The 22444-nt window shown below is 40.0% G+C and overlaps 2 protein-coding genes across 2 annotated transcripts in view; both read right to left on the minus strand.

Moving 5' to 3' along the window:
• Positions 1–22444, minus strand: part of CADPS (calcium dependent secretion activator) — a 476365-nt gene that overhangs the window by 196955 nt on the left and 256966 nt on the right. The window lies entirely within an intron of this gene.
• On the minus strand, positions 18676–19950 carry LOC118357165 (non-histone chromosomal protein HMG-14). Its single transcript, XM_035728430.1, has one exon. The coding sequence runs from the start codon at positions 19833–19835 to the stop codon at positions 19530–19532; it is 306 nt and encodes a 101-aa protein (XP_035584323.1). The 5' UTR covers positions 19836–19950; the 3' UTR covers positions 18676–19529.

The following is a 22444-nucleotide window of genomic DNA, read 5'->3' on the forward strand; positions in this document are numbered from 1 at the left end:
TTTTGAAATAGTGCTATTTGTGAATTTTAATGTCAGAATAATTTTCATTCATTATAAATAGACTATTCCAAACTCACTAGGCCAGCTGGGAATCTGTTCTTTGCCACTTAAAAGCTGTATAACCATGGGAGGCTACTTAAATTCTTTGGGCATCAGCTACCTCAACTGAAAACTCACCAGAGTTTCAATTTCTAAGCTGCTATGAGGTTAAATGAAATAAAGCATATAAACTATTTGGTATAGTGCCTATAACATACAAAACACTGAAAAGCTAGTGACAGGTGCAGTGATAATAATAGGGCTGTACATGGGGATTTTCTCTAGTCTGTACAGGAACCCACCAAAAACTCCCCCTCTAACCTCTCCCTGAGTGTCCCCACCTGCGTCTTCCTTATCCACCCACAGCTACAATTCTAGGCCAGGTCCAGGGTCTGCCAGGCTTCTGAGCCCTCTGATTCTACTTATTTTAACCCAATTCAATTCAACAGATAAGGGACCTGAGTGCATTATGTCTATAATGGAGATGAATCAGTGGGTGCCAGGTAAATGACTTTTGCCCCGCACTTGCAAGGATGAGAGGCGGGAGCAATAACACAGAATTGTGGGCAATAGCAAATTGATTGGATAGCTTCCCTTGGTGATCTTTTTGAGTTTCCCATTGAATGAGAGCAGGTTTATCGATTTAGCCTCTAAAGGGCTCATTTGTTGTTGTTGTTGCTTTTTGTCATTGTTTTTCACTTGTTTATTCATTCACAAATTCACCCACCTGCCCAATCTATGTTGAGCACCATATGTGCCAGGCACTGTTCTGGGCTCAGGGCAAGACCCAATGAATAAGACAGAGAAGGTCCTTGCACTCATGAAGATAACCAAATAAATACGCATGGTGATTTCTGAAAATGATAGGACCTATGAAGACAGTAGAATGGGTTCATGAAACAGATAATGGCTGGGGCAGGGCTACATTAGGTGGGTAGTCAGGGGACATCCTGTCCCAGGATGTGGAGCTAGAGCTGAGACCAGAGAAGAGGGGTCTCCATCCTCCTCTTTTCCCTCCTTTAGTGAAGTAAAGGGAGAATGAGGTGGGGGAATCACAGCTTCAAACCCACCAGAAGGGAGGGACCTAATTCTTGGTCTGCACTTTATCTCTGGTACCAAACATCCTGAAAATACTCATTGAGTGAATGAATGAGTCTGATTTGTTATCCTCTCTCCCTTTCTCCTTCCCTTTCTCTCTGTCTCCCTGTCTCTCCAGTGCTCTTTCTCAGTCTCCCAAGCTCTAAGATGAAAGTACCTGAGCATGAGTTTACTTAGCAGATGTTATAAGAAAGAAGGGTCTCATGATGAAACTGGCTCAGGAAATACTGGCTTAACCAAAAACTGGTGCCTTTCTGCAGGATTTCTCAGAGTTTTTATTATGCTAATATACATTCTGAATCTTCAAGAGGGGCCATAGCATACAACATTTCCCAAACTTATGTGACTAGAGAAACTTTTTCCCAAAAAGGTTCATGAATGGATAGTGTGTAGTAGGTAATACTTCAAGAAACTCTGAATGAAACTGACCAACTGCACCAAGGAAATTCTTGTTAGCTAATAATTTGGTTCTGGATAACCAATGTCATCTCTAAGCAAAGTTGGGGCCAGGGTGTCCTCCTCTCATCCCAATATTGGTATCCTGGTATAATCAGGTAAAACTAATCACTACTATGTAAAAGAAAGTAATCAAACCACTTAAAAGGCTTGGTTAGAAAGATGGAAGGCAGGCCATTCAATTTGCTGTGGGTGGCACTGTTGGTGGAAAAGGTCTGGGGGACGTAGAAAAAGGGAGAAGATAAAGGAGAGACCTCCATATACATTGTTTCTCCCTACTCCTCTCTGTCCTTCCTGAGTTATCACCAATCAGCATGACCATGAAAGAATACCCCTTCCCTGAATCCTAACTCCCTAACTCTTGCAGGCAGAGGGCTTGGGGAAATCTCAAGTGGTTACACTCCAGGCTGCATCATGCAACCATCTTAACTAGTAATCACCACCATGGTCATCAGTTCATCCCAACAGCTCCCATTTACTGAGCACTTACTGTGAGCCAGGCACTGTTCTTCATGCTTTCCACTATACTATCTCATTTAACCCATAGTGATGCTATGGGGTGGTGAGGGTTGTTTACCCTGTGTCACAGATGAGGAAACTAAAACCTAGAAATATTAAGTAATTTGACAAAAGTCACATGTTTGCTAAGTGGCAAATGTGACTTAACCTTCCTGATGTTTGAGTCCCATTCTTAGCCATTTTACTCTGATGAATTGATTGCAGGATGTCAGGTGGGGTCAGCAGACCCTAGAATGCTCCACACATGTGGGTAAGTGTGCACGCAGTTGTCAGAAAACCAAGCTGAGTTGAATTTTGTGAGCCTTCTCCAAAGGTAAACTTTCTACTCCTCTTTGCAAAGTCAGCGCCTGAGCTATGATAACAGAAATTCTCATAATTAAGAAGCAAAGGTCTAAAAAAGAACAGTAAAGATTAGTATTTTAATGAATGGTCGTTATTGATCATGTTGATGATTTCCTGAAGGTAAAGAGGTAGAGACCTGGCCACTGTTTGAAAAGGCTTTGTACCTGGGTGGGCACAAAGCTTAGCTCCTAGTCCTTATCCCTATCATCTTCTGGAATCAGCACTTGCTGCCTGACCCTTGTAAGCATTTCTGTTTGTGATCCCTGCTGCAAGGAATAGGGAGTCTTTGGCAGGGGAGTAATACATTGATTACTGTATATGTACGTACATAATGTATACGTGATGACATGATACTTATTATGTAGCATTTAGGATCTGGAGCTCTGAAATCAGGCACACCTGGGTTTCTTGTGTCAGGTATTGGTGCAGATACAAATATGGCAGAACACTTGCTATGTGATCTTGAATAGGTCTTCTAACCCCTCTGAGCCTCAAATTTCTCACATGTAAATGGGGAAATAATAATGTCTACCTCCTTTGGGAGTTGTGAGGATTAAATGAGACAATGAGTGTTAAGGGTTCAGCACAGTGTCAGGTGCCATTGAAAGTTCTCAATAAATGTTAGTTGGTTTGTAACTGAGGATGATGGTTGAGAATGTGCCAAATAGATTGGACTAAGGAGACACCAGGGAGCATAGAAGAGTTTTGATGGAACAAGATAAGGGTGTCAAAATCATAAGTTGGAGGGAGGATGGATAAGGTACTGAAATAGAGATTTCTAGGTTCTATCTCATACTTACTATGCAAGAATTTATAGAGAGCAGCCTGTCCAGGAGTGTTTATTTTCAGTGATCTTCCCTGGTGATTTTGCTGCTTGGTTATTTTTGTGAACTACTGCAGATAGTCTACAGTAGAGTTTTGGACAAAGAGAAAACAGGCCTACAGAAAATACTTTAAGTTTCATGAAGATGAACAGGTGGACAGCCTTTGGTCTCCCAATCATAGATTTCCCCTTAATATTAGGTGGCCCTTGAAGGAAGAAAAGAGTAATTATTCAGTTTCCTTGAGATGCTGACCACAGGTAAACTGTCTTTTCTAGTTTGTGAGTTGCTAATGGGCACATTGGAACAGTAGCTCTTGGAATGGTGACTTTGTAAGGGTTACTACAAAAGTGACTTTTAGAAGTAGGAAGTTATAGCACCGCTCTCCCACTCTCTAGCAAAATAATGACAAAGCTCTGACTGAGTGCTTACTATGAGTCATTGTTCTAGGTGCTTTTACATGGGTTATCTCATTTAGTAAACTAAGAATTGAACCTGAATTGAATGAATGTTGACTATTACATGTCTCAATTGGACGGGGTCAGCCAAAGTCAAGAAGACTTGATTGATGAAGCATTTCTAAGACACCTATTTGCACTCTATTCCTAGAAAACAGATCTAGATGAAGAAAGAATGGTCTGCCTTAATGTGACTGTCTCACAATATTGTGGGACTATCAAGCAACCAACAGATATGAGGCAAACCCCAGAGGGAGAGGGGGAGGGAGAGAAGCAGAAGGAGAAGGAGAAGAAAAAGAAAAAGAAGGAGAAGAAAGGAGAAAAAAGAGGAGGAGGAGGAAGAAAGCATTTGTCTCTGAGTAAGATGCTAAGTAAATTTGTTGAAAATCAGAATTCAGTAATCATTAGTGTTTTAAACCTTCCCTCCCCTCACTGCTTTCAGATTTAAATAAAGAAAACAACTCCGTGACCTTCCGAGTGCTGCTGCATAGTTTCCCCTCCTTTCCCATGATGGAGAAAAGCAGAATCAATATTACACTGCTTTTCAATTAAGCTCTAGTCTACATTGCCACAAAAAAAAGTATATATGTCTTTTTTTTCTGCCTACAAATACCTTCCCTCCCTCCGACCAGACTGTCAGTAGCTCAGGCTCTGGCAGTTCATTATAAGCACAATAAAATTCCCTCTATCAATCATCCAAGGAAATTCATAGAAACTGTGGTCATTAATTTCATCACTTTAAGTGGGGAATGATAATTTCATTATCCATTATGATTGCTTGTAAATTTTTATGAATTATTTGCATCATTAAAAATTCAACATGTGCCTAACATGAAAATGTAGAGCTGCTTGGATCAGACAGACTTTTGTTTTTCTTCTCTTTCTGTCTTATGTCAGGCACAATTACTGGGGATGTTTTGGGTGTTAAAACTTTCTCTTCTTCATAGAAGGTAGCAAAAACAAAGCTATGTTCTGCGGCAGAGTGAGAGAAAATGCCAAAAAATCAGATAAAGGACACAAACGAGTGACTGATACATGGTTTAGCCCTTCCTACATCCGTGGTATTTGTAGGGTACTTTAAGTGTTTGGCATATATTCTTGCCTTAAAGAGTTAGATTACACTTGATGGTCATGTCTAGGGACACTGGCTTGGTCAATGCTTTCTTTGTAATAATGGATCCATGTCTCAGCACATCTTGTCTGTAATTCCACATCTTTGTATACTGTCCACAACATTTATGCTTAGACATGTCCTAGACATGATGCTCAGCCCTGTACAGCCATCATCTGCTTGAATCCTTGCAACAAACCAGTGATGTAGGTACGACTACTTCTATTTTTTTTTCTTGTGATACATTTATTAGCTGATAAACTGAAGAGGAGAGACACTACTAATTAATAAAGTGCATTGATTTACAAATCTTCCAATCAGTCTAGGTTATTCTATGCTGCATTAGCTTTGGCAGGAAAGGTGGAATCAGTTTTACCATTCTTGGTTTTCCAACCCTATTGTTCTGTGCTATTTTTTTCCGACATTATACTCTTTTCTAACTTTATTCTCTTCATGTTGGCTATACTGAAGAGCAGAAGATAGGAAACATTGTTTGGAAGCATTCAGTGATATTCGGAACATTTCTTTCCATCATTGATCAGCCATTACATAAAGCCAACTAGGATATCTATATCCTTATCAATGGCCCAAAGTCTCTCATAGCCAAGATTTATATGTAAGGTCAGAATCAGTGGCTCTCGTGTTACTTATTAATCTTCTGTTATGTGAGGCAGACATGCCCATTTTTGTTATCTGCTTAGTTGAAAGCAAAATCACTACTAATTAATAAAGTACACTGATTTCCAAATCTTTCAATAACTGGTGACTATGCCACAAGGGCAACCTTTAATTTCCAAACTGTCTTCTGCTATTAATTAGGCTTGAATAAACAAGAAGATTAGTAAATGCAAATGGATAACAAGATCTAGCTTCACCAGAGGTATGTATGACTTTTTGTGAATATAATGTTTGCATGCTAACGACACGATCTATCTTAAAAGTACAGATAATACCAGAGAGAGCTATTAAAAACACAACATGATACTTATAAAATTCCTTAACATCTTTCTTGCGCATTGATGAGGTTCAGGGCAGACTCCTCCAAAATATGCCACCTTGGCATATTGATCATTTTGAATTAAAGTTACATAAGAAACAACCAATGCAAGAAGTCCTTCTGATGTCCTTTGTCTCCCTGAAGGCAGGAAATAAGTCTCGTACATGAAAGGTACCCTCTCTGTACCAGGAGGAAAGGAGATCATTATTGCCAAGGATAGGGAATCCAAGGGTGAGAAGGTTGTATAAATCAAACTTGTTAATTCTTTACTAATTTACTGCCTCAAGCCCAAAATTCTTTGTCTTGTCAATTCTTCACATGTTTGTTTCGTTGTCTAAAAGGTATAAAAGCTGCCTGCTTTGTTCACTTCTTCAAGTCTTGAATTTCTTTTTTTTTTTTAAGATTTTATTTATTTATTTGACAAAGAGAGACACAGTGAGAGAGGGAACACAAGCAGGGGGAGTAGGAGAGGGAGAAGCAGGCTTCCCGCCGAGCAGGGAGCCCAATGTGGGGCTCGATCCCAGGACCTTGGGATCATGACCTGAGCCGAAGGCAGACGCTTAACGACTGAGCCACCCAGGCGCCCCCAAGTCTTGTATTTCTAGGAGCTCCTGGATGTAGGAATTAAATTTGTTTTTCTCCTGTTAATCTGTTTTATGTCAATTTAATTATTAGATCAGCCAAAGAACCCATCGGCTCCTGTCTTTTGGGTCCTTCATGGCACATTGTAGAGGTGGTTTTCTCCATTAACTGAACTCTCCTTACTTCATAGACCAAACTTAGTTCCAGCTTGCATTTGTGAACTTTTACATTTGTTAATTCCTCCCCCCCACCCCAGCTTTTGTTGGTTTAATACAGACTTCCTCTGACTTTGGATATTGTCAGATAGGCCTTACTTCTTCTGGCTTCTCCTCAACTCTGACTACTTCTATTTTATAGTCTCTGTCCCAGAGACTCACCAAGGCTGAGGGCTGAGGGCATGTTTAATACCAAAGACAATTTATCATAAGATATGATCTATCTATATATTGTTATTACATCCAAATTTTATTAAAATTGAGCAAATTTAGCCACATTTTTAAAAAGAGAGACAGAGAGAGAGAGCATGTAAGAGTGGGGGGAGGGGCAAAGGGAGAGGGAGAAGCAGACTCCCTGCTGAGCAGAGAGCCAATGATGCAGGGCTCAATCCCTGAGATCATGATCTGAGCCAAAGGCAATGCTTAACCAACTGAGCCACCCAGGCGCCCCCACATTTTTAAATTACAAATAAATTTTTATGCAAATGTCCCTTTAACCCTGTAAAAAATCCTGCAGAAAAAGACACACATCTTAAATTTTATGGTTTTATGGTACCCTGGCACCCTGGGAGAAGATTTATGACCAATCTCTCAATAGACATTAACTGATAATCTATTCTCAGTACACCACAATGTTAAGTTTTGAGGTGCTAAAAAGATGTCTGGCTCTCATTTTCTGCCCTAGTTCATCTGAAGAACTGAGTAATTACCTGTACAATTAAGGAACTGCAAAGAGGAACTAAATAGTTTAATATAGTTCAAGAAATGTCCTAAGGCAGAATACAGTGAGCTAATAAATGAATAATAGAGGTAATGAACACTGTGGTTCAGGAGAGAATGAAACTGATGTGGTGGCAGTGATTTGGGAATCCATCACAGTGTGTATATGTGTGGAGGGGGCAACTAGAATGGATCTTAAAAATGGATAAAATCTGGATGGGCAGAAGGAGTGTATTGGGGAGGAGAAGTTGAAAGCAATTATTACTAAAAATACTTCAGTATTGTCCTTTGCTCTCAGGATAAATTTCAAATTCTGTGTTCATTTCTTCAATTAATAAATAGTTATCAAGCACCTACTATGCTTAGAATAATTGCAGACATGGTCCCTGCTTTTATGAGCCCCTAGGCTAATGGAGAAGCCAAAAAGGGAGTGAGGACATGTGTGATGATATTTACGAAGGGGAAAGCAGAGGGGCTGAAGGATCATATGATGTGGGAGAGTATTTAATATAGGGATGAGAGAGGGGAACCCTGGTTAGTAACTCTATAATAGCTTCTAACACACATAGAGTCAGTTCTTCACTTTCACAGAGAAGTGTTGGTAGTTATGGAGGATGGCTGAATCAGGCTGCTGGATAAAGGGTAGAAATTTGTAGGTTTGGTATGATAAATGACCTATCACAGGGCAGGCAGAGCTGGTCCAGGGAAATTGGTGCAGCTCATAGACATCTGTTATTTTTGCCTGTTCAACCTCCTTGCCCCTGCTTCTAGGTAGAGCATTCTAATTTTTCCTTGGGCATCATCTCTCCCAGACCTTGTTCAAATATTTTGGGTGAAACTGACCCCAATCCTGAACTGAGAGGTAGTCATTCTTGATGCTGTATTTCCTAGGCTATGATGACTGGTTCATGGGTGGATACCTGACTCAGTTGATTCAATAAGAGTCAGCCATAAGACTTGGGCTAAAACCACAGGGAAGGAGAAACATTTTCTGTTGGGGTTACTATACTCACAGAATGTAACCCATGAACTCTTGGCAGCAAACAGCAACCATAAAGTATTGGCAGCTCCCTTCCATAAAGAAAGAGGCTGCCTGATAATGAAGACAACCCAAAGGAAAGGAGTGGAGATTAAAAGAAACTTTTGTTGATATTTTTTTTTATTATTATGTTATGTTAATCACCATACATCATTAGTTTTTGATGTAGTGTTCCATGATTCATTGTTTGTGCATAACACCCAGTGCTCCATGCAGAACGTGCCCTCTTTAATACCCATCACCAGGCTAACCTAACCCCCCACCCCCCTCCCCTCTAGAACCCTCAGTTTGTTTTTCAGAGTCCATAGTCTCTCATGGTTCGTTGTTGATATTTTTTGAGCATCTAGATCCTGCCATGTGTAGCCCTAGACTCTTCAGTTACATGGAATAATGCAATTTTTTCTCAGTCTGAGCTAGTTAAAAGTAGGGTTCTATTAATTGCCACAGAAGAAGGCTTTAGTAAAGCAAAGTCCCATCTATCTGTATTTTTCACCCACCTCCTTATTTCCCATTTACTTCATTTTTCTATGTATCTCTTCCTCTCAAATGCCTGCTGCCTCGTGCTCAGAGCCTGACATTTTCTTTTCCAATTGTGTTGGCACTACTCCAACATTTGGACATTTCTCAAAAACTCTTAATCAAATTTTACTTGCCCTGAGTTGGCACTGACTAGTCTGAAAACGAGTCTGAAAAAAATACTGACTAGTCCGAAAATCTTTATCTATTCATTCAGCTCATTTATTGACACCTAGTGCCCAGATGCTGTACTAGATACTTTGAATATTAGATCGTAAATGTCCCTGCTCTCAGGGAGCTAGCATTCTACATTAGTTACAAAAATCTAAGCTTATTTAGGTATTGATGACGAGGGATAGTCTAACACAGAGATTGCCAAACTATGTCCTGTTGGCCAAAGCTAACCTGCTGCCTGATTTTTGTAAATACAGTTGGATTGGGGGCACATCCATGCTCATTCATCTATGCAGCTTATATGGTTGCCTTCACACCAGAAAAGCAGAGTTAAATTGTTGTGACAAAGACTTTGCATGGCTTGCAAAGCTAAATTATTTGCTCTATGGCCCTTTATGAAAAACTTTGCCAATCCCTGGTCTAACCTATGTTTCCTTACAAAGGAATACACAGCATAAATGGAATCCCAAGAGATCTGGTGTTTCAATTCAGATTTTTTTTTAAATATTTTACTTATTTATTTTGAGAGTGAGAGAGAAAGAGAGTGAGTGCAAACAGGGGGAGAGGCAAAGGCAGAGGGAGAGAATCTCAAGCAGACTCCCTGCTGATTGTGGAGCCCTATTCGGGGATCTTACAACCCTGAACTCATGACCTGAGCTGAAACCAAGAGTCAGACACTCAACCAACTAAGCCGCCCAGGCGCCCCTCAATTCAGTTCTTTTTAATGGTGGAGGTACATAAAGGGTAAACATGAACTCTCAAGGGCCTGGTAGCACTGTCTGAAATGCTACTCTGTAAACATCACATTTATCCAAAGTATTCTGATTTTAAAAACCCTACACATTTTACATGCTACCCCATAACATGGTTGTTTGTTCAATATAAAAATGTTTCAGATTTTACCAATACATTGATATGACAAGAAGATGCTCCCTGTTGAACTCTGTGACTTTGGGTTACATGCATGTTCCAGCTTCAAATGCACGGTCTGCATTCAAAGTAATGTGTCTTTCATGTGGAACTTTTCAAGTCAGCCTAGAGGAGAGGGGGTTTTCTCGAGCCTCACTACCCCTTACCCCCCAGCAATCAGGAAAGGCCAGTTCATCTAGTTGATATTTGGTCCCAGCATCTGCCCCTTTTGCCTCTTTGGAATACTGGGAATATACAAGGATCTGAAAAAAGTTTTCGGTGTACTATACTTTTAGGTTTTCTGAAGCATTATAGTTTTCCTAATGAGAGGAGACATTTAGATATTGTTCACTGTGCTATATTTTATGCCTTTACCCCTAGTGACCTCTCTTAGAGGTGCTTTGTTGGAGCCCATCAATATATTATTTGTGGACAGAGGCTGTTTAAGTATGTATCTCTTGGTTTGAGGTTATGCTTATGGATTCTTTTGTTACCTTTATTTGTTTGGAATGTTTGGCAGTAGAAAGATTGTTCTGTGTGATTGGAGCATTGTATTTGTTATTGACGTACAAAAAGGCATTCACTATTTATTGGGTGCTACTGATTTTTATTTTATTCTTGAAGAACTGGGATCTGTTCATATTATTAAGTGTTATTTAAACCCATTAGATAGAGAATCAGTTAGCTGCACAGACTCAGCCCCTTTCTCTTGGTGGGGCATGGATGGTAGGTGGGCTGCAGGGCTGTTACCATTTAAGGGTAGTTCATGAAAGACACTGACTGAGGGCCTACTATATGTCCAGTGCTAAGGGCTCTGCCTGAAGGGTCTCACTGAATCAGTACCACAGTCACTGTAAGGTGAAGCTTTTACTCCCATTTTATAGACATTGAAATTTACAGCCTTTAAGCAACTTGATCAAGGTCGCTCAACCAAAGAACAACAACAATGTAAGTATATAATAGTAAAAGTTAACATTTATGGAACACTCAATATGCTCGGCATGCTCGGCCCTGTGTGAAACACTTCACACACAGTATCTTTTTTCAATGTCATAGCAGCCTTCCAGGGCAGGTACTCTCATTCCTGCCATGTTACAGAGCAGGAAACTGAGGCTCAAAGACATCAGAGAGTCTGCTACAGGTCGCCAGACTAGTAAGGAGTGAAGCTGAGACTCAAGTCCAGACAGGTTGACTTCAGAGTCATTTTTTAAAAAACCTGTACTAATGCCCATGTCCCTCTAGGTTTGAAGTGGAGCTGGGATTTGACAAAGGCAGCTTGCCCTGAGAGCAATGCCCCAGTGGCTCTCTTATCAGTGCTGGACCCTACAACCTGTCAGAGCTGGCCCCTGGACTGGTGCCTCTGACAGAAAGCCCACCTTCCTAACTGAGCAGGAGTTCCAGAATGGAAGAAGAGCTCCTCCTTCCTGGGTCTCTCTCAGGAGGTGGGGAATTAGAAGGAGAACTGGGCTGAGAGTTCAGAGCCCCAGGTTCCAGTCCCCAACTCCAGTCTTGTGCGACCCAACGCCAGCCCCAAGCTCTCTCTGGCCAGTGGCCTCACCTATAAAGTAAGGGGGCTGGGCAGGATGAACTCAACACTTTCTTCTGGGTTCAGCCTCTTTGTTTCTGTCATTTCATCTCTGCCCAAGGTGTTGTAGATTTTCATGTGGATCCTGTGTGAATACAAAGTATAGACAAATCTCTGGATGTGGAGGAGCCACAGACTCTTCTGGGAAGTGGACTGTGAATATGTCATTCTGGGAACCTCCTTGGGGCCCTCCCTGTGTCCAGAGAAACTTGACCTGGATGGAGGGATGGAAGGCAGGTGGCAGAGGAGCATAAAGAGGTTGCTGGTGTGAGAAGTGGCCTACAAGAAGTCAAGAGCTGTGGATGCCACTTGCACAGAGCATGGAAATGCTTGCTGGCTTGGCAGATCCCAATGACCCAAACTCCCTTTCCTCACTCCTAATGGTGACCTCGTTCTCCCCAACCCCCATGATTCTACTCACTTCTGAACCTTTCCTAAGGCTGCTTTCTTCATTAGTGATGCCTCCTCATTCCTCTTACACAAATCCCCCTCATTGCCCCCATAGAAGTCTCATTTCCTCTGTGTATCCTTCCAGATAATTCTAATCCTCACTCATCTCTTCTTCCATCTACAGTCACCTCTACCATGTAGCATTTCTTTAATTGGTTCCCTTATGTCGTTTTCAGCTTGGAGCTGGAGTATCCCTGGGACCTTGGCTCAGGACTGTATTGAACATGCCCTCCCCGCATCTCAGAGGGTCTGGGGTATAAACAGGAGATGAAATGGAGTTAAATGCACCTGACTTCTGCATACCTTCTACTCTCAAAAACAAGTATTTCTTGCATTTCAACAATGTGCCAGGTTGCATTCTTGGTGTGATGGATATACAACAGAACAGAAGACAAACACAACATGGTTACTTGTGTACCAGACCTTTGTTCTAGTTTCTGTGCCATTAAACTTCTTGCAAAAGCTGAACAATCAGGCCAGATGCATAAGCACATCTGATTTGTTTTCCAGAACATGATAATTGTAGGCTTTCCTCTTTTAGCCAGGATTTTAAAGGTAGGGAGTCAGCTTTGATTAAGTAAAAATATTAAATGTCTTAAACAAGGAAAGAGCCAAACAATAGCTATTGGTATTTTTAAGGATCCTATTTCCTTCTGCTTATGTAATTTTTTGCTGTTTGTCCGTGGGCTGGGCTGTGAGGATACACTGGCCCATTTAATAATTTGTTCACTGATAAGACACTTTGAGACTTATAAGAGATTCTTGAAGCACTCCTCCCATACCCCCACAAAAGGGACGTTATGATAGGATTTAGCCACTAGATGGCAATCCTGGGCTGTAAATGCTTCCCCAATTTTGCGACTACGGGACTTCCAAAAAGAGTGTTGATAAAATTCAGCCATGGTACATTTTTATCCTGCATTCCCAAGCACATTTCCCTTCGCTGCAGAAACATTTCAGTTGATTTGGAAGTGGTCAAGAACACACTAGGTCCTTTGCATTCTTAACTATCTTGTTAATTCAGCCAAGTAAAGTTAATTGACTAATAAAGAGGATCTATAACTAGGGTTAACATTCAAATGTAATTTAGAAATGTACCTGGATTAATTAAAACAATGGACTTAGATTCTACTTTATATGCAAGAATACTGATATGGAAGGTTAAGTGTATCTCAAGAAAATTCCATCTCCCTTCTCTGGCAGTAGGCCCCCATGCACGGCATGAAGATGGGGGTCTAGTGGCTGTGTCTACACCACGTGACTTTGCCCCTTGTCTAGAGCTACTGAGCCCAAGGGAGACCCAAGGTCCAAACAAAGCCATCCCTGGTCTCATACTATGGAGAATCAGATACTTAGATCAAGGAGACAGAGAGGTGGGAATTGAATTTTTGAATGGAAAATACCACTAAATTATTCTTTATTGGTGGCTGATAACTCCTTAGCATTTAATTAATACTGAAATACAATCTCTCCACTTTCTCTGATTGAATCATCTGAATCAGGTTCCATCCCTGGACACCATGAGGAAATGGACTAGACAGAAATGGATTTCTATTTACTTTTGGCATGTAAGAAGGTAATATGACTGGGCGCCTGGGTGGCTTAGTTGGTTGGGCGACTGCCTTCGGCTCAGGTCATGATCCTGGAGTCCCGGGATCGAGTCCCGCATCGGGCTCCCTGCTCTGCAGGGAGTCTGCTTCTCCCTCTGACCCTCTTCCCTCTCGTGCTCTCTATCTCTCATTCTCTCTCTCTCTCTCAAATAAATAAATATAAAAAATAAAAAATAAAAATAAAAAGTAAGTCATAAAATAAAAAAAAAAGAAGGTAATATGACTCAAGAAGAAAGCCATAAATCGATTTACAATAAATGCCTAGCCTCCTTGTTCGCTAGCTGTACCTTAGTCACTATTTGGCATTAATATGAGGAGCGTTAGATCCTGGAATGACCATTTTTTCTGAGTTAGTCACCAGGCAATCAGACTCTATGATACAGTCCTTAACTGATGATATTGCCAACAAGGTCAATGAATATAAACTGTAACTCCCCAAAGTTGAACTATCCTTTTCTTAAACCACTGTTTCAGTCGGTGGAAATAAATTAAAATGGTTTGATAGCACAGAGAAAAAGGATTATTAGCTAAGTTAATGGTTCTCAACTGGGGTGATTGATTTTACCCTCCCCCTCCCAGGGGACACTTGGCAATGTTTGTCAACATTTTTTGGTTGTCACAACCAGGGGTAGGTGGGGATGCTTCTGGCATCTATTCAGCTTATACTTACAGATTTCATTCTTTTCTCTTCTCTTTTTTATAGTTTTTAAGAACTCTTTAGAACTTTTGGAGTCCAGGGATGCCACTAAACATCCTACAATGCACAGGAAAATTACCTGCAACCAATAGCTGATGAATGTCAGTAGTGCTGAAGTTCAGATACCCTGGCTCAAACTTTTCACCTTCATCCAGTGGTACAAAATTTTAGATACTTCGAGGAATTACCTAAGTTACTAAGAGGATGGATGGGGATGGGATGTCTCTGGCTGTTTGGGTAGAATACAGTGTTTGGTCTCTGAATCTCTGTTCTCACAGCTTTTACTCCCCATCTCCATCCCTTTGCACATCTTTCCCAGATCCAGTTGTTTGAGAATTGCATGAGACCATCCATCTGTCTCGAAGAAAAAATAATCCAAAAATGCAAATGTTCTCTGCTAAGTACACAGCTGTGCAAAGAACCATTTAAACCAGGGCTGGCACTTTTTTTTTTTTTTTAAGGAAACTATTCCAAAACTTCTCCAGCCCTTTAAAGAGTCCATTAAAAAAAAAAAAAAAATCTCTTGTTGAGAGAGAAAGTTGCCCATCTCTTTTCAATGAACTTGTTTCCTGCTTACATGAGACTTTGGGAAATCCTAGAGACAGATTTATTTAACTTTTTCCTTTGTATTTTCAAGTTCCCTCCCACTCGTGAGGGCAGATCACCCAATGGTACTGAGTCTCAGTTTTTATCTATAAAATGGGGATGATAACACCTACTTCACAGAATTGTCCTGAGGTGGCTGGACACTAGTGTCCAGCTCAGGATAACCTTTCTCTCCCGACCCACCTCCACACACTGGTTTGGCCTGCAGTAGCCATGTTTGTGGTATGTGATCTTGTCCTCCCGGCCATACCTGATTGGTCCAGGGAGGAGCTCCTGACCCAGGCTGAGCCAATCAGATTCCCTCACTCCAGAATTTGAAACTGAGAATGGGGAAGCCCACAAACAGGCAACTGCTGGAGCTGGATCTCTCTGACGTCATTCCTTCTCCAGGCTTCATGTTGTGCCTTCTAAATGTACTTATTTCTTTAAGTTCTCTTTCCTGAGTTTACTTTTCGAGACTTTTTTTTTTTTTTTGTCCTGACTTGGCCAATATTTGTAGATTTTGTTTTCTTCCCTTTCTCCTTTTATACCTATTTAGAACCTATACTCCCCACACTATCCTGCACGTCCGGTACTGTGGGTGTTTGATGGATGCTGCTTCCTTTAGCTGGAATGCTTTCCCCACCCAGCCTGCACTTGCAAGCACTTCACAGCCAAATTCAAAGGCCACTTCAAAAGCTCTCTCCTCCAGGACTGTCTGGTTTTCTCCAAAAGAAGGAATCTACAGTTCGCTTCAGAAGGGAATCCTTTCTGTTTTATATTCATTATTAATACACATCACTTACTTTCCTGTGAGTGTGCATGCCTCCTTGGGGCAAGGTCTTTGCTTTTCATTTTTTCATCTTTGGTCTCTAGTAGTGTTTTACAGTAGATAATTGAAATTTATCAAATTAATGAATTATTCATTTTATTTATTGGTGGCCTGGGAACTTCTTCAGTAATAGTCATCTTTTTCAGGGCCATAATAAAATGCTAATGTATATTAAAATAAAATTCAGAGAAAAGTAAGGACCTATTTCAAATGTTTTCTTCTCTGTGGTATTTTAGTCAGATAATTCAGGAGATGAAGCCAGCTGGGGAGAGAAATATTTTCTCTCTTTTGTCATGACTGTGTGGACAGTATCACTAATTAAGTCAAGCTGGCATGGAAAGATTTACTAAGCAGAAAAGAAATGATGGAATGTTCTAGAAAAACCACCCAAGATGATAAACATAAACCAGTGAAATTTAGAGTCTAGTTAAACCATTCAACAAACAGAGATTGAACACTGTGATTCTCAAAAGTCAGGTCCTATATCCTAGAGATGATTTGAGGTGGCACAGAGGTGGGGAATCAAATGGCCTTATTCCATTCCTTCCGATTACCTCAGGAAGAAAGTCTCAGGGTGGCAGAAGAATGTCTTCAATTTGCTCATCCCCTTCTGTTTTAAAGACAGGGTAGTTTTGTTGATATTTGGAGCTTCTCTCTGCAGGGAACTGTATCAATCTAGAATTTTACTAACATTGTTTTGTCACTGAAGTTATTTTTATCTTATTTACAATCAGACAGAAAAAGATTCCCTTTAAAATCTAGGTTTAAAAATGAGAGTGGAGGGGCGCCTGGGTGGCTCAGTCGTTAAGCGTCTGCCTTTGGCTCAGGTCATGATCCCAGGGTCCTGGGATGGAGCCCCACATCGGGCTCCCTGCTCCTTGGGAAGCCTGTTTCCCCTCTCCCACTCCCCCTTGCTTGTGTTCCCTCTCTCGCTGTTTCTCTCTCTGTCAAATAAATAAATAAAATCTTAGAAAAAAATGAGAGTAGCTTTGAAAAAATAAAAAATAAAACAAATAATAGCACCAGTGGTGTGCAGGTGTGGTGTGAGGGTGGTGAAGAATCAGGTTTTAGAAAGACGTGCTGTACACTGCATGTTTAACTGTGGTGAATGTTAAAAATATGTCAGATTTGATAAAGGGAGGGTGACTTACAAGTAGATATCTGTCCTAATTCTTTTCAAAGCCACGTTTGGAATAGATTTCTCTCTGAAATCTCATCATTAATATGTATATATGAGGATTTATTTTTACATAATGTTAAGTCCTTAATTCCTCTGAATCATTTCCATGTTACATTTCACTTTCTTTCCACTTTGTGTGTGTGCGTGTGTGCATCCGGCTTTCAAGAGAACAGAATGGCAAACATTAACTGTCATATTCTGCTTCTGACAAACTGTGCAAACCTCTGCCTAATCCAATTATTCTGTATAATTAAAGCAGTTTTAAATTACAACTGAGCTCAATTTTAAGGGAAAAAATAAATCTCTCTTTTTAATTTTCTAGTGCCTTAGTTTTACGCAGCTTTGCAAATTGTACTTATGGCCTACATATAAAAATAAACCTAAATGTAAATTATGATTTAAATCCCCATGGACAAGCTGTTCTGCTTTATTTGTTAGAAAGCAAATAAGACCTACTTTATGGCCTGTTTACTAAACTGAAAATTTCAAATTGAGGGATTTAAAAGACATCAACTATATTAATGCCATAAACTATAGAAATCACTCAATAGAGTAATGCTCTTTGGATAATCTGAGAATCTTTATAACAAACCATTATTTGATGTTTTCCTTTTCAATTACATGGTGATAAGGAATTTAAAAAAATATGTATATGCACATCACATATGCTTACCATCTAAGCTATTGTTTAAGCAATCTATAGAGGCAAAAGACTCTAACCTGTGAGTTTTTTTGTAAATTAGTTCAATGGCTGGAGATCATTTCGAGTATACATTTACTCTCTTCCCTTCCCTATCAGGATTGTTTCACTACCAACACTTTAAAAAAGCCAATGGGAAGAAATTGGATTCTTTAAAAGCCATAATTATTTGAGGTCACAAATATATTCAGCCTCAAACTGTCATATGAAATTCTAATTGAGAAACCCCAGAGTAAACAGTGTGTTCATAAATCGGTTAAGCCATCCCTTGCCTTGAGGAAGTTTTTGCAGGTACAATCTTTCATGCTAATGTCTACAATATCTCTATTGTAGGTGAAGTAGAGTGTTCCCCCTTCTCTGTTCAGATTCTCAAATTAGGTAGAAACAAATTTGGAAGGTGTTCTGCTCCATGACTCCCTCCCATGGGCATAACCAGATTGGAAAGAAACACTTCCTGTCATATGCAGGGGAGTAAAGTGCTCTACCAGTTTGTACAGCTATGCCAGTGGATACCACCTGAGCTGTGTTCACTTACTTGGGGCCATGACACCGACAAAGCAAGATGTGGATTAGACACAATTCCCTGTACATATTAGCCAGTAAGCAATCATTTCCTTACAGACTCAAAAAAAAGTATATAAAAGTACAAGAGAATCAGAGGGCTATTGATACAGGAACAATTCGGAATCTTCTATATTTGACTGCGTTGTTGTGTGTGTGTGTGCACAAAACTTAGTAACTAATTACCAGAAACATGCTTCCTATTGACGGTGACTTACCAGTTGTGGTGACAATGAATGACCTGCTCTTCTGCTACTCAGGCAATAGCACCACAACTGTCCAGTTACTCCAACCACAGACCTTGACACTGTCCTGGATTCCTCTTTTGCCCCCACTACTTCCACACAGACATATTTGACTCGACCATGAGCCTTTGTGTATCATTCTCCAAAACGTATCTATTTTTCCTCATTGTCAATCCATCATCACCATCATCACCTCTTGCTTGGACAGCTCTCTACTAGTTTCATTATGTCTGCTTTTTTTTTTTTTTTTTTTTTTTTTTTTTTTTTTTTTTTTTTTATGTGCTTCACAAAATTCTTAATTTTTTATTGGTTGAGGATCAGTACAGACGTTTCAATTTGTACACAATTCTTAACATACGTACCGAAAAATCTAAAAAAAAACATGTAGTTGTGATTCTTTTTTAAAAGTTATTCCAGTGACCTTCCAGCTTAAAATTTGGAGGCAAATTTTCCTTAACAGTATATCAAGTACCAAGATCTTCAAATGCTGATACACTGTTACATTAAGTCCCATTAATTCACAATTTAATATCATATATACTACATACTCAGATTCTCAATCTTGCACAGCACATTAACAGAGTTACTAGGAAAACCGGACTACGACGACCAAGATGTTACAGAGTGCACAAGAATTCGGACCGGGAGAGCCAAGACCTAGGAGTGGTTTTCTTTAGGAAACAATTCTACCGAAAACAACATGGGAATAGAAGTAATTTAAAATATTCAAGACATAGTAAATGCACGACCGACTCCAAATTGCCATTTAGTATGCTTGGTATTATAGGATATAAAAACTACCCCAGCTATGGAATGTTGAGCTGACACCCAAGACAATCAAAGCCTCCCACATTCAATATCCCACTATTTCCTGGTTGTACCAAAAAATAAACAACCAGCAAATGATTTCACCTCTTAAAAAAAAAGCATTTACACTTAAAAAATGGGATGAGGTGGGATTCCCTCCTTCTTAAAAATGTTTCTAGAGCTACTAAAAAACTTGCATTTACAAAATAGTTGATAAAAATATTCCTCTGGATTGTACAAGAAGGGCGACAGGGACCACTGATAAGACATGGTTTATGGTATTAATCAGACTTGGCTTCTTTCTCTCCTGCTTCATCGGAGGCTGGACTCTCCTCATTTTTAGTTTCTCCGTTTTCTGCAGGTAAGTCTTCTTTCGTTTCTTGGTTAGCCACTTCAGCCTGTTTTCCCTTTGCTCCCCTTTTCCCCTTTGTTTGCACTTTTTTGTCTGAAGATTTATCCTTTCCTGCCGCCTTTTTTGGCTTCGTTTCCACTTTTGCAGGAGCAGGTTTAGCTGACAACCTCGCCGACCTCCTCTTGGGCTCCTCCTTCGACGCCCCCTCGGCGGAGCTGACCTTCCTCTTGGGCATCGTGGCGGCGGGGCGGGCGCGTGCCGGGTGCCTGCGGGCCGCGGCGCGCCGAGACCCTTCGCGAAGCTGGGCTGCCTGGCCGCTACCGCTCCTCCCGCCGCCCGAGCTGCTGCGACCCGCCTGCTTTTTTTTTTTTTTTTTTTTTTTTTTTTAAAGAATATATATGAAAATGTTTTTTCCTAAGAATTAAAAAAAAAACTTTATCGAAGTATAATTTACATGCCACGAAATTTGTCTCTTTTAAGTATACGGCTCAAAGATCTTTAGCAAATTTACGACATTGTGCGACCATAACTATAATCCAGTTTTAGAATACAACTGTCACCCCAAAATGGTCTTTTGTGCCTGTCTACAGCCAATCAACCTCCCATCTGAAATCCCAGGCAACCACGAGTCTATTTCTTGTCTCCATAGATTTGCATTTTCTGGACAGCTTATATGAATGGAATCCTACAATGTGGGATCCTTCACATCTAGCCTCTTTTACTTATCATAATGTTTTTGAGGCTCATCAGTGTTGTAACATTCATCAGTACTTCATTCCTTTTTATTGCCAAATGGTATACCCTGAAGCATGTGTAATTTTTGAAGCATAGTAATTAAATAAATACCCAGGAAGTCATCACTCAACTTCAAATTAAATTACAAAGCTACTTAGTGCTCTGCTTCTCCTTCCAATCCATTGCCCATGTAGTAACTGGCATCATGGCCATCCTTCACTTCCAACTTTCTGATGGCTTCAGTCACAGTTACATTAAATCCAAGGTGCTTCCATGGTCCACAAGGCTCTACCTGATAGGATCCTTGCTTATCTCCCTTATTACTTTTCCCCTTACTCACATACTCCATATATAATGTTCTTCTTTCTGTCCCTTGAATATCCCAAGGTATCTCTACCTTGAGGATTTTAAATCTGCCTTTTCCTCTTCCTTAAATAGTTCTCCTGCTTGATCTTCAGGTGACAAAGTGATTCCTGACATGGAAGTTTCAATTCCAATAATGCCTCCTCAGGGAGAGATTTCCTGACCAGCCAATCTAAAGGGAATTTTCCTCTATCCAGTCATTCCCCATCATATCACTCGGTTTAATTTTTTTCATAGTACTCACTGCTCTCTTAAATGATCTTATTTGTTTACATACCTATTTTATGTCTTCTCTCACTAGAATATAGTCTCCTTGGGGGCAGCGACCATGCCTGTTTTGTTCATTGTTGCATCCCTTGCACCTAGAGCAACATCTAATTCATTCTTTTATGTCAACAACTATTTATTGAATGAGTAAGGAAACAGGTATGAATAAGGATGCAGAATTAACGGAATAAATCAGGATGCGAGGTGAATCTGGAGATCTGAAACAGCCAGACAAGATAGTAGAGCTGCATGAAACCAGTCTTTGGTTCGGTTGGATTGACAATATTTTTGGATCTGTGAGTTCCCATTTTTTTTAATTTTAATTTTTTAACTTTTTAAAAAGATTTTATTTATTTATTCATGAGAGACAGAGAAAGAGAGAGGGAGAGAGGCAGAGGGAGAAGCAGGCTCCCCAAGGAGCAGGGAGCCCGATGCGGGACTCAATCCCAGGACCCCAGGATCATGACCTGAGCTGAAGGCAGACGCTCAACCATCTGAGCCACCCAGGTGCTCCCCCATTTTCTTTTTAAAATAAGTCTTCCTATGAAGAAATTTTAATTACTTATCCCTTGATTAGGTTTAACCTCATGTGGAGAGAGTATGTACTTCTGTTCAGCACTTGGACCTAAAAAAATCAGTGCAAATACTGCTAGTTTGGAGTTTTGTGTGATTTACCCCACTTTAAACAAGGTGTTTGACATCAATTTCAAGAGACTTATGGTTTCAGTCATCCTGGCAACCTGGATTTAGAATTGAGCCCTACTAACTGCCTCTCTATTTAGAGTGTCCTCAAGGTTATGTAGATTTCTGACATCTTCAGTGCCTGGGAATTTTATATTTCAAACACAGGTCAAACCTTTTTATTAGTTTACTTATTAAAAAGAGATAAAAGCCAAAATGAAGAAAGAATACTTTCCTCAAATATTCTTCCTCAAATATACATATCAATATTCCCTCAAATTATATTTATATTTGATTTTATATTTACACATCCATTTTTTTCTATATATAATACTTTTTCCTAGACCATAGAAGAGCTTAAGTATTAGGCAATGAAGTTGGTAGCTGATTTTACATTACTTTAACTAAAGCCAGTGGTATTAACCAGAGTCCTAAGACTTGCTTGGCAGACACATTTTCACTTGAATTTAGCACCTACAATATGGGTATGGTGTCTTGATCCCTGCTAGGTTAAAAAAACAAAATTTGGAAGGAACTAACAAAAAAACTCCATTTAAAAAGGACTTAAATTGTTACTGGTTATTGTAAATGACCTGGAAAACTCCCACAATGAGATGTTTGTATCATGTGCATTGTTTCTCCCTCTAGTTTAATCTGTGACTTTGTTTTCTCCTGATGCTATAACTACACTGTATCCAACACAAATATAGCTAAGATGTTACCTGTTCTCACTTCAATGTACAAACACTACAATGTAATCTGCTTGCATGAAGTTTCACTCTGTTGTTTACATAATAA

The sequence above is a fragment of the Zalophus californianus genome, chromosome 1 (genome assembly GCF_009762305.2).
Source record: "Zalophus californianus isolate mZalCal1 chromosome 1, mZalCal1.pri.v2, whole genome shotgun sequence".
NCBI classification, from domain to species: Eukaryota; Metazoa; Chordata; class Mammalia; order Carnivora; family Otariidae; genus Zalophus; species Zalophus californianus.